Source organism: Engystomops pustulosus, chromosome 6 (assembly GCF_040894005.1).
Source record: "Engystomops pustulosus chromosome 6, aEngPut4.maternal, whole genome shotgun sequence".
NCBI lineage: Eukaryota > Metazoa > Chordata > Amphibia > Anura > Leptodactylidae > Engystomops > Engystomops pustulosus.
This window is the reverse complement of record NC_092416.1, coordinates 34556884-34573069: the sequence shown is the minus strand read 5'-3', so window position 1 is coordinate 34573069 and position 16186 is coordinate 34556884. Positions and strand designations below refer to the sequence as shown.

General features: G+C 44.7%; 1 protein-coding gene across 4 annotated transcripts in view; it reads right to left on the bottom strand.

Annotated features, from left to right (window-relative positions):
- GRIK4 (glutamate ionotropic receptor kainate type subunit 4) overlaps positions 1 to 16186 on the bottom strand; it is a 210134-nt gene that overhangs the window by 96713 nt on the left and 97235 nt on the right. For 3 of the 4 annotated variants that reach the window (XM_072155630.1, XM_072155632.1, XM_072155631.1), the window contains exon 2: positions 2261 to 2394. The exons of the other annotated variant lie outside the window; for it this stretch is intronic. In XM_072155630.1, coding sequence (XP_072011731.1) covers positions 2261 to 2342 — 82 coding nt within the window. In that variant the 5' untranslated portion in view covers positions 2343 to 2394. The remainder of the gene's footprint in view (positions 1 to 2260; positions 2395 to 16186) is intronic. 4 annotated transcript variants of the gene reach the window in all.

The window sequence follows — 16186 nt, the reverse complement described above, 5'->3', positions numbered from 1 at the left end:
TGGAGCACCAATACACAGATGGCTTAGTAACCATGTAGACCGGCGGTTCTCAACTTGTGGGTCGCAATTATTTTGTCGGTTGAACCACCCTTTCACAGGGGTTGCTATGACCATGGGAAACACATATTTCCGACGGTCTTGGGAACGAGATGCCGCTCCACAGTGGCAGTGTGCCAGGAGACGGGGAGGTGACATCTCCCCCCTAGATTCACCTTTCGCCTAATATAAGCCTGTGCCCCCATGAAGGCTCCCATACTGAAAAGGAGACAATCATCCCATGGCACCAGGAAGTGCCAGGGGAGTGGACAATCTTGCCTTGCAGCCACATAGTGCCAGCCAGAGCCACTTAGAGAAGAAAGTCACACTTTGCAAAGTGAAGAATTTAGTTTAGGTGAGATATTTATTGCACACTTATTGTACAGTCTGTACTATGTGCAGTTTGTCTGTGTATAGTGCAGGGGCACCAGATTCAGGATTTCTGGTGCACGTTCTTCATTAGTCTGGTGCCCCCTGCACTGCTCCGATAGAGTGCACCAATTTGTTTTTGGTGCACCTTTAACATAGGGTGTGCGACACAATTGTGTCAGACTTTGCATGATAAATGTAGCTCACCGATCAACTGAGCACCAGAACACCTCTTTAAAGGGGTTATCCGGGTTTAAAAAAATTTTTATGGCCGGGCTGGGGAGGGCTAGTTAAACATAATAAACATGTACTTACCTCGTCCGGCGCCGCTGATGTCCCGTGCCGCGGTCCCTTCGATCCGTGCCCCTGTTTGTTTACAGGGGCACGGAAGCCGTGCACAGGGAGCTTCCGGTCCGCGTTGTGGACGGCTCCTCCCATCCGTCGCTATCTCTCAGCGTTGTAAGCGCTGGGAGATGGTGCGCATGGGAGCTTCCGGCCGGCCGGAAGCTCCCTGTGCGCACTTGTAATGAAACCGGCGCACAGAGAAGACCGGCCGCGGCGCGGGACATCGGAAGCGCCGGAGGAGGTAAATACATGTTTATTGTGTTTAAATAGCCCTCCCCAGCCCGGCCATAAGAAATTTTTTAAACCCAGATAACCTTTTTAAGTGCATACATTTTTGGTTGCAGGAAGAATAGTGACACAGGACAAATTTAAAAAAATGGGTCTGTAGCTAAAATAGGCCTGAAGGGGTCTACAGGGATTTTCAACTTTTCTTAAAACATCCTAAAACTTTCAGAATATTTAGATAATTTTCATCATCTCTGTGCTGCACAGTTGTTTTCATGCTGCCAAGGCTTGCTGTATCAAAATGATCAACGCGAACACCGTCTTCCGCCATCACAGATATTGCTTCTATTTACATGCGATTTCATCACAAAGTGTAAAGTTTTGCTGTCATTACTCACTTCACAATCTGCTGTCTACCACATTGCATGTAAACATACTCACTCCAGAGACAAGAAGGAAGAAAAGAACGAGAAGAGTGAACAAAGCGGTAGCTGGATATGTGCCGACCCCTCCTCTATGGGGACAACACCGTATATTCATGAAATGAGATGTCACAAAAGCAGAAGATAAGCACCAAGTTCTTCCAATGTTTTTGAGGGTGCACAATATTGGTGAATGTGTTGGCTCTATGTAGGCAACGTATATTAAACTAATAATAGAGATGCATTTGGGAAGAGGCAGAATTTTTGAAGCTGGAAACCTGTCATCAGGAGCCGTTTTTCTAGCTCCCCTGTGTCCCCAGAGATCATAGTGTGCACATTGTCAAAGAGTTTTTATAATAAAACTGGCTTTTTCTGATAAAAAAAGAAAAGTTAGATGAGAGTTTACCTTTCTCTATGCCGAGTAGTGTCCCATGTCCCATGGGTGTGGCCAGTTAGAAGCCGGTTCCCTTCCCACACACACTCGGGAAAATGCTCCGTCATGCGTCTTATTGAAATTTTTTTTTAAAAATGCCCAAATTCCTTCCTTTTTTTCAAGTAGACGCATGACGGAGAGGTTCCCGAGGCTGGGGTGTGGTAGGTGTGGGAGGCACTCCTCACTGGCCACTCCCATTGGAAGCAGGACAAAGAAAAACTAAAATTTTTATTGAAAAAAAAAAGACGGTTTTATTATAAAAAACACTTTGGCAATGTGCACACTATTCTCTACAGGGACATGGGGGAGCCAGAAAAATGGCTCCCAATGACAGGTTCCCTTTAAGTAAACCATTTGTGTATACCATAAGAGAAGATGGATTATTTACCCACCACTATTTCTGAACATACAATGGAACAATCCGACTTACCAATTCGAATGGTGTGGGGGCTACCAGTGGTCTTCATCAGCAACAACAAGAGAAGCACCAGAGGCGCCAGGACACGGAGCATTTTACACAAATCGTCATGAAGCCCTTTGGTGATCCGGGCATTCCATAAAAATCTGCAAACAAGGAAGGACACATGATATACACTGCGGTATTGGAGATTTATGACTAAGATGAAAAGGAACATTTCTTATTTTCTCGCAATGAAATCTGTGAGACATAGAGACAGAGCAGAAGAACCAAGGTCACCGAGCAGAAGCAGATTAAAAATTAAGATGCTGAAGCCCAGGACACATTACAACGTTTTGGTAAGATACCAAGAATGAAAACCTTAAGGTCTCTATTGTCTGCGAAATAGAAATGACTCGAAAATGATTTATAGATTTTAAAGAAAAAAAAAAATTCTACTAAGAATTCGATCAGTAGTTAAGGCTTTTAAAGTTCTGACAGGAAAGGTCTATCATATGAAAGGTATAAAGCCACCGGGCTGGACATCACAATCCCGTCAGTTAATAGGGTAGCATTTTACTGCCTTGTGATTTCCAAATAGATCTTTTTTAGTAGTTTTTTGTTTCCTTAAAGGGAACCTGTCACCAGGAGACCCATTTTTAGCACTCCCCCAGTCCCCACAGAGCATAGTACATACACTGGCAAAGTGTTTTTGTATAAAAAATAGGTTTTACAGAAAAAAAGATATGTTATATTGTACCTTGCTGTGTGACTAGGCACTCGTCCACTGGGAGTGGCTGGAAAGGAGCAGTTCCCCCACCCCACCCTTGGGAAACTGCTCCTCTATGTGACCTTTTCAAATAAATGAATAACTCCCCTCACTAGGGATTGGCTGTAGAGGAGCAGGGGGCGTTACTAAGGAAGTGATGGGTGTTTTCATATATATGAAAAGGACACATGGAGTAGCGGTTTCCCAAGGGTGGGGGTGGGGGGAACTGCTACTTTCCAGCCACTCCCAGTGGACAAGTGCCTAGTCAAACAGCAAGGTACAATATAACATATGTCTTTTTCTGTAAAACCAATTTTTTATACAAAAACACTTTGGCAGTGTATGTACTATGCTCTGTGGGGACTGGGGGAGTGCTAAAAATGGTTCTCTTGGTGACAGGTTCCCTTTAACAGCTGAATGGAACCTTCTATCTTAGAATAGCGGGAAAGATGCTGCGCCATCTTTCAAGCATCGGTTATGATAGGTGTGTTGCTGATTTCTTAAAAAATTCTGGCCAGAAAAGTCCTATATGGAGGAATACTCATTTCATTGTAAGTCAGTCCCACTAAAATTTGGGGTTGAATTGACAATCATCTACTGTGTTTTACAGTACAAATTTGCTAATCTATTAGTCAACTCATTCACACTCGATTTGAATCTGTTGATTCTTAGTCACCAAATTGAATTCGACTTCTATGGACATTCCATTATTGTCCATTTGTACAATGCCTGTTAGGCTTTTGTTACTATCATTTTAGTGAAAACTGGAAATTCAAAAAATTTGAAACAATTTATAAAACTAGATAGGACCTTTATATACCAAAAAACATGTGTTTTCGAGAGGTGGTCCCCAACCGCCGGGCAATGGGCCAAAACCGGGCCATGGAGAACCAGGTCCCAGGGCACAGCCAAAAGACCTTGAAATAAAGGACTGCATACTCACCTCCAGTGCTCCTCTTGGCCCCACGTCTTCCTGGAAGACAACCACCACAGCCACGTCTATGACGCACCCTATTACATCACAGTGTGTGTACTGGTAGCGTGCTAAGATGTGCCTCTGGCCGTCTGCCGAGAAGCTGCGGGGATAAAAGGAGCATCAGAGGGAAGTATACAGTTTTTTATTTTTTAAGTGGGCTGCCATGAGGACATTGCTTTGGGGGTCGGGAAGGGGACACTACTATGGGGGTTGCACTGCAGATATTACTGTGGGGGCTGTGATGGGGCTATTACTATTGGGGCTGTGCAGGTGACTTTACTATGGGTGCTGGGCAGGGGACATTACTATGGAGGTTGAACTTTGATCATTACTATGGGTGCTGGGCAGGGGACATTACTATGGGGCTGTGAAGGGGACATTACTATGGGGATTGGGATGGGGACATTACTATTGGAGCTTGGCAGAGGACATTACTATGGAGGCTTGGCAGGGGACATTTCTATGGAAGCTGGGCAGGGGACATTACTATTGGGGGCTGTGCGTTTTTGAGGGGGCCCTGCTTTGGACATTTCGTTAATGAGTAGGGGCTTCATTTCCCACTCAAGGCTTATACTCAAGTCAATAGGTTTCCCAGTTTATTTTGTGGTAAAATTAGGTGCCTCGGCTTATATGCTCAGGCTGACTTATACTCGACTATATGTGGTATAGATAGGGGGACCATGGTCCTGGTCCCTGGAAAAAAAAATTTGGGTGCAACCTGTCCCCAAATACAAAAAGGTTAGGGACCAAATAGATTCGGACCTGAATCTAAACATACAAAATATTTGGTGAAGCTTCAGGAAAGTGAATCTTGAATGATTTACTCATCTCTAAATACAATACAATTATGTGCAACAGAAGGGACTAGATTTCCTGCCATTTTTGACACTTTTTACACATTTTTCAATTGTTGAATTTTAATATTGTTTATTATCTTTAAAGATACATATAAAAAATCATCAATATCATTCAATATCATTTTTTATTTACAGCACCCAGTGGGAAAATTCTCCTCTTCCACTGTCAATCTTTCTTTATAATGAAACAGATATAATGATGAATCTCAGGTGCTGTCATGTTTAAGAAGGAGAGCGTGCCGTAAACTCAACCACAACCCCTATTATCAAACCTCACAAACTCTAGTGGATGGAACTTCTGGTCAACATTCCCTGCACTAACCGGCATGAAAGATGACAAACATAGAGGACAAACAAGCAGAGGTCAGATACACATAAAGCATAGTGGTAGCAGAAGCAATAACAAAAGCACAAGAGTGAGAAGACACCAGCATCTTCTGATGGAACTGGGCAGAATATAAAGGGAGTAATGGACACCACCCCCATCAGCTGACTGGTTCAGATGTCCATCACACAAAACAAACTCTCTCTCACATCCAGCTTTCCCCAAGGAAAATATCCAGAAAGGCGGCTGTTAATCAAAGAGGGCCTTGGGTATAGCTGATCCAATTCTGAATACTGCAGAAAATTCTGACAGGTACCAAAAGAAAAAAAGGCAACCTCTCTAGATCTGTGTACATGTCAGCCTTTGGTGGGCGTTGTGGGTGCACTGTCCACATGCTCTATTATGCGGAGCACATAACAGCTTGTAATGTCCCTTAGAGCAGAGGTCCCCAACCGCCGGTCCGCGGACCAGGACCGGGCCGTTGGAGTTTATCAGCCGGTCCGTGCAGGGGCGGCACCGGCCAGCACTGAGCTTCCGCACCGGACGGGACCACGTTGCAGCCCTCCGTCCGGCACTTTGCTCCCCGATGCTGCCAGCACCTTGCGCCCACCCCCCGACGCCGCCGGCACCTTACCACGGCCCCCAGACCCTGCCGGCACCGAGCTCCCCCCTCCAGGCTCTCGGCTCCCTGCTCCCAGGGGCGCACCTGCCATGAGGGCGCAGCACCGGGCTCCAGCCCGCCGGCGGACACATACTCTCGCCCGCCGCCACATGCTCCGGCTAGCACAACCCCCTGCCAGCACATGTACCTGTCCCGCGGGCTGGCATATCCCCCCGCAAGCCGGCACTTCCCCTTGACAGGCGCCCAGTACTTCACCCCGCTCGCGCCGACACATGTACCCTTGCGCCTGCCGGCACTTTTACCCTCCCGCACTGCAGCGTGGCACTTCCACATGACCGCCGGCGGCACATCCGCCTGCTTGCCGGCCGGCACCTGTGAACTCCCGGAACATCCCCTTGACTGCAGCCCCACTTGTCCTCTCCGGGTTCCCCTACTCCCTGCATACTACCCTAAGCTACCGGCTCCGGCTTCCTCCCCCCCCCCCCCGCTCTGCCGCCCCCCGGCTCCGGTCACCCCCCCCCCAGGCTCTAGACAGCCCCCTAGGCTCCGGTTCCCCCAGGCTCCAGCCCCCCGCCGGAGGACAAGGCAGAACCTGCCAGGACCATAAAAGAAGAAAAGAGTACGGTAAGGTAACTTCTATGTATGTATGTATGCATAGGTATGTATAGATGTGTGTGTGTATACATATATGTGTATGTATAAGTATGTATAGATGTGTGTGTGTATACATATATGTGTATGTATAAGTATGTATAGATGTGTGTGTATATACATATATGTGTATATATAAGTATGTATAGATGTGTGTGTGTGTACATATATGTGTATGTATAAGTATGTATAGATGTGTGTGTATACATATATGTGTATGTATAAGTATGTATAGATGTGTGTGTGTATACATATATGTGTATGTATAAGTATGTATAGATGTGTGTGTGTATACATATATGTGTATGTATAAGTATGTATAGATGTGTGTGTGTGTATACATATATGTGTATGTATAAGTATGTATAGATGTGTGTGTGTGTATACATATATGTGTATATATGCTGTATGTATATGCAGCATTTGTGATATTTATCAGGGCTTCAATTTTGTACTACATGGCAGTACTCGGTATGCATTTTATACTACTTGGCGGTACGTTGTATCTATTTTATAATACTTGGTGGCATGCTGTGTGCATTTTATACTACATGGCGGTATTCTGTATGCATTTTATACTACATGGCGGTACGCTGTATGCATTTTATACTACATGGCGGTATTCTGTATGCATTTTATACTACATGGCGGTACACTGTATGCATTTTATACTACATGGCGGTACGCTGTATGCATTTTATACTACATGGCGGTACGCTGTATGCATTTTATACTACATGGCGGTACGCTGTATGCATTTTATACTACATGGCGGTACGCTGTATGCATTTTATACTACATGGCGGTACGCTGTATGCATTTTATACTACATGGCGGTACGCTGTATGCATTTAGCATTGCTTTATTTTTACACCAAACCAATATGATGGATCTGGTCCGGACACTCCCTGATATCTTATGTTATAAGCTCCACCCCTCCATAACCCCACCCTATATGACCAAAGCCCCGCCCCCACCCCCACCGGGCCATGGAAAACTGGTCTAGCTTAAAGCCGGTCCCTGGTGCAATAAAGGTTGGGGACCTCTGCCCTAGAGTGTAGAGTCCCCAGGAGTGAAGCCAAGCTTCCAAATGGGTAATAGAAATCCAGGTGAGTTAAAAGTTAACATTAAGGTATAGGACAGTGGTGGCGAACCTATGGCACTGGTGCCAGAGGTGGCACTCGGAGGCCATCACAAGGTATCTTCCTGAAGTTACAGACAGCCCAGGACTTGCTGTGCACAGAGCTATTTTGAAGTGACAGCGCTACCTGGGACCACTGGAGGAGTGGGAAGTGTGGACAGATCTGGATTATCAGTGTAGCTCCTGCTCCTGCCCTGACAATTCTTCCTGTTTATGGGACCCTGGAGGGAAGGTACAATGATCATCCACATTTCTTCTATTTTCTGCTTTATTGGGGTCCTCAGGTGCTGATATTAATGAAAGTTGTGACAGAGCAGGGAGTATAAATCACAAATTACATTTCTGTGTTGGCACTTTGCGATAAATAAGCGGGTCTTTGTTGTAGTTTGGGCACTCGGTCTCTAAAAGGTTTGCCATCACTGGTATAGGACTTTAACACCTGGATTTCTATCCCCCCATTTGGAAGCGTGGCACCACCATCGCCATTATTCTTCATCTCATTCACAATTGACTTTTTACAAAATGTTGAGCCTAAAACTGTGAAAAGCTCCAGAAAGTCTCGACTGTCCTCAGTAACTCTAAAAAAAAAATCTAATTTAAAAACTCTTGCAAAAGAGTTTGTATCATTTTAATTTATCTTTTATAATTTAGCTTCTTACAACTGTGAATAGAAAAATAAAAATCAATTTTAATAGCGAAATGGAAGATTTCCGCTTAACATTCTTATTAGCGTTTAACAACAGGATTCACATGAAGGGTCGTTACTCATTAAACATCCCCATGCTAATAGTTATGGAAACACATCTCCATCCAGAAAATACAAAGGACAAATATCTACACACACCCACACACACACACACACACCGTATTTTTCGGACTATAAGGTGCACCGGATTATAAGGCGCACCATCAATAAATGCCTTCTTATATGTCTAGGTTCATATATAAGATGCACCGGATTATAAGGCGCACCTAATTATAAGGCTGAATGACCAGCAGGTGGCAGACCTGTGCACAGTTCAACGCAGCTGTTGTCTGTAAGTACCATTCATATATAAGGCGCAACGGATTATAAAGATGTATGACCAGCAGGTGGCAGACCTGTGCACAGTTCAAGGCAGCTGTTGTCTGTAAGTATGGTTCATATATAAGGCGCACTGGACTATAAGGCGCACCTTTGATTTCTTAGAATTCATTTGATGTTTCATGAAGGCATTTTCCTTTAAGAGTTCATACAAATACTATTATAGATTAAGCTCCTTAAAGGGGTTTTCTGGGTTAAAAAAAAATATATAGATAAACTATCATAAAGTTTGATTATTTGTTTCAAAATTGTGGGGGTCCAATAGTCCAATAACCACCCCAGGTAAGCAACTAATACACAAAGAATGGGACGGGAAGCAGAGAGCTCCGTTCTCTGTGTAGTGGCTATACCGAGTCACTGCAGCTTAGCATTTATGTGAATGAGAGCTCTTCTGCAGTACCCAAGTCTGACCACTACACAGAGAATGGAGTCATGTGGTTTCTCTCATATCAGCGGAGAGTTGTCATGACCCAACCGATCTGATATTGATATATATTCAAAATTTTTAGCAGGTACAGGCAGTCCCCGGGTTACGTACAAGATAGGGTCCGGAGGTTTGTTCTTAAGTTGAATTTGTATGTAAGTCGAAACTGTATATTTTATAATTGTAGATCCAGACAAAAAAAAATTTGGCCCCAGTGACAATTGGAGTTTAAACATTTTTTGCTGTAATGGGACCAAGGATTATCAATAAAGATTCATTACAGACTCCTTACAGCTGATTATTATAATCTGGGACTATAGTAAAGCATTCAGAGAGCTTCACCAGAGGTCATAGGGGTCTGTCTGTAACTATGGGTTGTCTGTAAGTCGGGTGTCCTTAAGTAGGGGACCGCCTGTATATAAAAAAGACAATGCATTTTGCATCTACAGACAGACGCTTTATCAGGTCATTTTCATTGTATTTCTAGAACCTAGAGTCATGCTCCTCCCTTTTCTTTAAAGGAATTCTTCATTCAAAGTTGATTCCATGTAAACTGCTTTGTCCCCAATAAGAACAGACATAAGCAGCCATGCAACCAATTATAACTGACAATCATTTGTGCCTATTCATCCCCAAATCTTACCCGGTGTGAAACGTTCTTTTAACGATCGCTGATCGACGTGATCGATGATTGATCAATCGGTGTTTGTTCATGCATATGATTGTTCCCAATTACTGCATCATGTAAAATACCCCAGATTGGCCAATAAATGACTGATGCAATTGTTTAAGATCATTGTTAAGAGGCCTTTCAAGCGAATTAGGATTGGATTTGCTTTGTGGAACGTGGAAGAACCAATTACCAATGTAAAATAGAACCTTAAATTGCCACTGACTTTGCAACAAACTTCGCATTAGCCAATAGAAAGTGAAATAGAAACACAAATGCTGCTTTTTTCACATTCAGGCGGTCCCCTACTTAGAACACCCGACTTACAGACGACCCCTAGTTACAAACGGACCTCTGAATTTTGGTAATTTACTGTACTTTAGCCTTAGGCTACAATAATCAGCTATAATAGTTATCACAGGCGTCTGCCATTAAGCTTTATTGTTAATCCTGGTTCTTATGAGAATCCAACATTTTTAAAATCCAAAAAGATTCTAGCTGGGGTTACATTTATAAAATATACAGTTCTGACTTACATACAAATTCAACTTAAAGGGCACCTACCACCCCGATTCTACCTATAAAGGTAGAAGGGGTGGTAGGTGGATGGATGGGACGTGAGGATAGCCCTTTTTTGGGCTAATCCTCACGTCCCGGGTGTCTTTTACAAAACTTTATTGCATGTATATGCTAATTTTTTTATGCGGCTACTGGGGCGTGGAGTAGCCGGACATGAGACTACTAGTCGCGGCTACTCCACGCCCCAGTAGCCACGTTACTCCGCCTACCAGATAATCTTCAGCGCGCAGCTCCTGGTAGCTGCGCGCCCTCGTCCGGATCCCCTGCGTTCTGCGCATGCACAGAACGCAGGCCTTCGGCTGCGCGGCCGCGGCTCCGGGGCCGGAACTACTGCACATGCGCATGCAGAGCTGCGTGCCGAAGATTATCTGGTAGGCGGAGTAACGTGGCTACTGGGGCGTGGAGTAGCCGTGACTAGTAGCCTCATGTCCGGCTACTCCTCGCCCCAAGTTGTCGCATAAAAAAATTAACATATAGCTACAATTAAGCTTTCTAAAAGACACCCGGGACGTGAGGATTAGCCCAAAAAAGGGCTATTCTCACGTCCCATCCATCCACCTACCACCCCTTCTACCTTTATAGGTAGAATCGGGGTGGTAGGTTCCCTTTAAGAACAAACGTACAGAGCCTATCCTGTACGTAACCCGGGGACTGCCTGTATATTCCCTTTTTTTCCTCTATTATAAATTGCTGCATACTCTCAAAATCTCTCCGGTGTCCTTCCAGGCTATATTCACACTGCCGTGAGCCCGCCGCACCGTAGCACGGTGGGCACACGGCAGCGCGGGGAGAGGAGGAGGACGAGGGCTACGGAGCGGTACGATGCCGCACGTGTGCTGCACCGTACCGCTCCCGTAGGGCGCCGCAAGCCCATAGAAGTGTATGGGGGACGTATATCGGCCGCATATACGTCGGCCGTATATACGTCCCCCATACTGTAGTGTGGATGCAGCCTAAGACAGACTGCAAGTTCACAGTATTAAATTATATGCAAGAGTTTGTATGTTCTCTCCGTATTTGCATGGGTTTCCTCCGGGTCCTCCGGTTTCCTCCCATACTCCAAAACATACTGGTAGGTTGTTTAGATTGTGAGCCCCATTGGGGACAGGCAATGATTTGGTAAGATCTGTGCAGCGCTGCGTAATCTGTGTGCGCTATATAAATAAAGCAATTATTATTATTATTATTATTATTAACCATAGAAGCGTATGGAAAGGTAAAGGAGTGAGGTTGAGAGAAGTAGACACAGAGACAAAAGCTCACATTTCATCCCAGGCACTTTAGTCATATGAATATTACTCAGTACTCCGTCTAGAGACGCAGTGTTGCACTTAACACAACCCAATGCAATTCTGCTGAAATATTTGCTAAAGAATACAGGGAAAAAGTGTGAGCTTCCCACAATCTCTACCCCTGACTACTTGGCGCTCCTTTGCTAGATTGCAGGCGGCAACTGGATGACAGTATCTACCCTGGATAAGTGCACAGTACAAAAAGCCAAAAAAACAGACACAAGACAGACAAGGTTAAAGGGGTATTCTCATCTGGGCATTCACATTCAGTTTCGTTAATCTGCCATATGTATACATTTCTTCAATTAGATGTTATTAAAAATGTTTTACCTGTGTGAACATAATTTCTCATAAATGTAGTGATATGGTCACTTAGAAACAAGACTGTGTCCTTGGATACGACCACCTCTGCTGGAGTGATTGCACAAAGAAACAAAAGGTTTTGTACATGAAATGTCCAGAAGTTACTACATGTTCCACATCAGTCCTGTGGTAATGATCGCTGAAGCCAGGAGGTCAGGCAGGACTCCATAATGCATGTCTGGCCACCACTGCCAAAATGTGAGGTGGTCGTATCCGAGGAAGCTATCTCGTTTCTAAGGGACAACATGGCTACATTAATGAGAAATTATCTTCACACAGGAACATTTTTTTTTAATAATTTCCAATTGAGGAAGTGTTTACATATGGCAAATGAATTAAATTAAAGGGGAATGCCCAGATGGGAATACCCCTTTAAGTCTAACATAAAAGGTAAAAAGTAATGGCGGCGAGGTACAAAAAGTCTGAAGCGTAGTCAAGGTACAGGCAAAAAGGTTGGTATCAAAGCAGAAAATCTCTGCTGACATTTCACCTGTGTTCTGCAGAAGAATGAATCACTACAGCTTGATCCTGAAGTAGCTCTGACAACAATATTGTCCGGCACCTTTTTATGTGAATACACGCAGATTTTCCTAACAGGGTATACTTAGGGTACAGTCACAGTGATGTGTGCCCACCCGGCAATGACACACATCAGGCATGCCGGAAAGGAGTAGAGGTGAGCGCTGCTTACCTGTCTCCATAGGTAGTAATGCCGCACAGCCCTTCTTATGGTGAGCACACAGTTGCAATAGTGAGCCATAGTTGACTATGTAGGATGTATATATGTCCCTCATGCGTTCATGTGAATGGAGCCTTATACTTATCATGACTGCCAAGAACTGTCAGTATTTACATAAGTTGGGTTCCTTCCAATGCCAGAACCTACACTTACTGAGAAAGAAATCTGCAGCGGAATTGTCTCTAGAGTACAATGCAAGACCCATGGTCTTGGATAGCAGTGGCTTGGTTACCAAGGGCCCTCCGTATTAAAGCTTCACAGGCTGTTACACTTTACAGGAGCACATCTCATCCTCCCTCTTGTTCCCTCAGACTTCTCCCTGTAATCTCACACAGTGGAAGGAGGGAAGTGCTCTGCATACTGTAACAGCCTGTGAAACTACTGTATAGAGGGGCTCTGGTAACGCCCCTCCAGAGCCCCTCTGGCTAATTAGCATGACTGTAGAAGTTCATGGTGCCTGGATCTATGAGTAAGTGTCCCTGGTTTATCATGATGGATTTTGGTGTAAGATTTCTTTTAAAAACAAACCTACAGAACCCGGGATCTGTCTCTATACATATAAAATAGTACCTCCACTGGCTAGGGCTCAAAAGGAACAGCAGGTCCGCGAAGCCGGAGCTGCATAGGCGCGGGCCTGCTGATTTGCGCACGCGCAGACGGCAGGGTCGTCGGACGAGGGCACGCAGCTACAAGGAGCTGTGCACCGAAGATTGTGGGTAGGAGGAGTAAAGAGGCTACTGGGGCATGGAGCCTCAGTTGCGGCTACTCCACACCCCAGTAGCCGCATAACAAAATTTGCATAGAAAGCTAATAAAAGTTATGAAAAAGTGCGGGGACGTGAGGATTAGCCCTTAAAAGGGCTATCCTCACGTCCTATTGATCCACCTACCACCCGATCTACCTTTATAGGTAGATTCGTGGTGGTAGGTTCCCTTTAACACAGCAATCAATGGTAGCAGTTCATCAGGGGTGTGTTCGCAAAGCCATACTGGGGGGCATCTTCCCAAAGCAGAAATCCATAGTAGTCACAAAGCGATATATGAAGAAATAAAGAATTATTGCTTCAAACTTCTTTATTGAGCACAACTGGTTTACATGCGGACGCCGGACACATCACAGAACGGTCCGTTTTGCGCTTGCGTGCTTCTTCGCGCCGCTGACCACATATAAAAAGCAATGGAGACCTTAATAGTCCGGATCACAGCCATAATAAGCATGCTTACAATAGAGATCAGCGCACTCTAGTAACGAGCCAGAGCAGATGCGCAGCTAAAATCAACCATATAAACTTAAAATGCCTTTTACGAAATTGGCAGCACAATGCATGGGAAGATGCCAGAGCAAACCCAACCCAAGTCCTTTCATGATCACTAAGGAGCCGCGTGCAGAACTACAGCCAGAAATGTCAATTACGGAAAGGTTGCAGGCGACCATTTTCGCAGAATACCGGGCGGTGAGAGAGGGGGGGGGGGGGGGTCCTTTATGGTGCCACAGCTACACGTATAGAAATGGTAAATTAAGGTAATAAAGGACACAGGGGTCATATTTATAGCAATGATCTTCAAAGAACATCACACAGTTAATTATCGTTCCGAAAGAGAAGGTTGAGCCGGTTTTCTTATATTTTAGAGGTAATAAAACTATAGTTAGCAATATTTTAGCATCTCATAATCTGTGATATACGAGTAATTCTAAAGCTTGGTGGATGATTAAAATGTTCCAATGGCAACATCATAAACTGCCTTACTGTAGCTGAGACCACATAAAAGGTTGTATGGAGCCGTAATATGGTAATTCTGTGGGACTCCACTGTCATAATTCATATAAAGCAGATAAAACTTGCGCCTTCGTTAAATGCTATGTCAGGCTATCCAAGTAATTCAGCATCAATTCTTATGTATAAGGCACTTGCCAGTGTCACCTTATCTGTAATAAGAGCTCTGGACCCGGGAAGGACAGACAGGACAGTAAACCCTAAATTGACCAAGCACCCCAAGTACCTGCCTAATTTTCTCTGCGTACCCTAGGTAATATGGGACAACTAGAAGACAGTCCCTTCCTAGATCATTGTGCAGACATAAAACCAGACAAACAAACAGAAAACACGATGGGGCTCCGCGGACCGTATTTTTGACAAGTTTCCAGACGATTTCTGTGTTGCGCCGCATTTAACAGGGGTTTTTGGCGCACACGATCGTATTTTAGCACATCAGTGCCGGCTTTCACGCGACACGAATCGGGGGGCGGGCCGGCAGACAATCCGACAGATTCAGACAACATGCGGGATTTAACATCGCAAATTGGGGCTTATTTACTAAGGGTCTAAACGCCACACTTTCGTCGGGTTTCCCGAATATTTCCGTTTTGCGCCGAATTGCCCCGTGATTGTGGCGCATCGGAAATTTAGTGGCGTGGCCGTCGGACAACCCAATGGATTCGGAAAAACCGCGGAATTTAAAAAACGATTTGTGTCGCAAGATCGCACTTACATGCACCAGGAAGAAGAAGGTGAACTCCGGCGGACCTCGGCACAGCAGCGACACATGCTGGATATCGGGCGCACAACCTTAGTGAATCCCGGTAGACCCGAATCCTCGTCGGACAACGTGCCGTGGGATCGCGACTGGACCGGGTAAGTAAATGTACCCCATTATGTTGCAAGACATGCACTCACATACACCGGGTAGAAGAAGGCGAACTCCGGTGGACCTCAGCGGGGAAGCGACACATGCAGGATATCGGGCGCACAATGTTGGTGAATCGCACTGGACTTCATCTTCATTGGACCGTCCGGATTGGGGATCGTGACAGGACCGGTAAATAAATGTGCCCCAATAAGTGATGGTGATTTGTCCGAGTAACAGAAGAGATGACAGATAAGGCACAAAATCACAGATACAAAGGGATAGTCTCAGAACAATAGCCAGAAATCAGAAAACAAGAATTACCATGGAATATTAAGGGAAGCAAACAAAGAATTTTAACAGGATAGGAAGCAGGTCAAGCAAAACTAAAACCGAAACTGGACTGAAAGAGAACCAAACACGTACAGGAGACTGCTCAAGGTGATTGAAGCAGAAGTCTGTCAATCAAAACATTAACTGTTGCTGGACCAAGCGGACTGCGGGAGGATAAGGGTGTTGTGCAAGCTGCTACAAATCAGCCAGTGAGATAAGCGCATGTTCACACAGCTAAATGACAAGTGAAACACAAAGACGATTAATTAATCCTCAGTGGAACTTTGAAAGATTTATTTTGGGTTTCATAATTTCTCTTGATTTTACTGACATCTTTAATTTATCTTAGAGGGTGATATATCAGGCATATGTAATCTTTTTTTTGTATAAAACCCCCAAATTCTTCTGCAACCCCTTCGAAACTGGACACTATGTACAATCTGCTCAGCCACTACTGATCTATTGCACACTTACTACATATAGGAAATAACTTATTAAATGATCATCTCC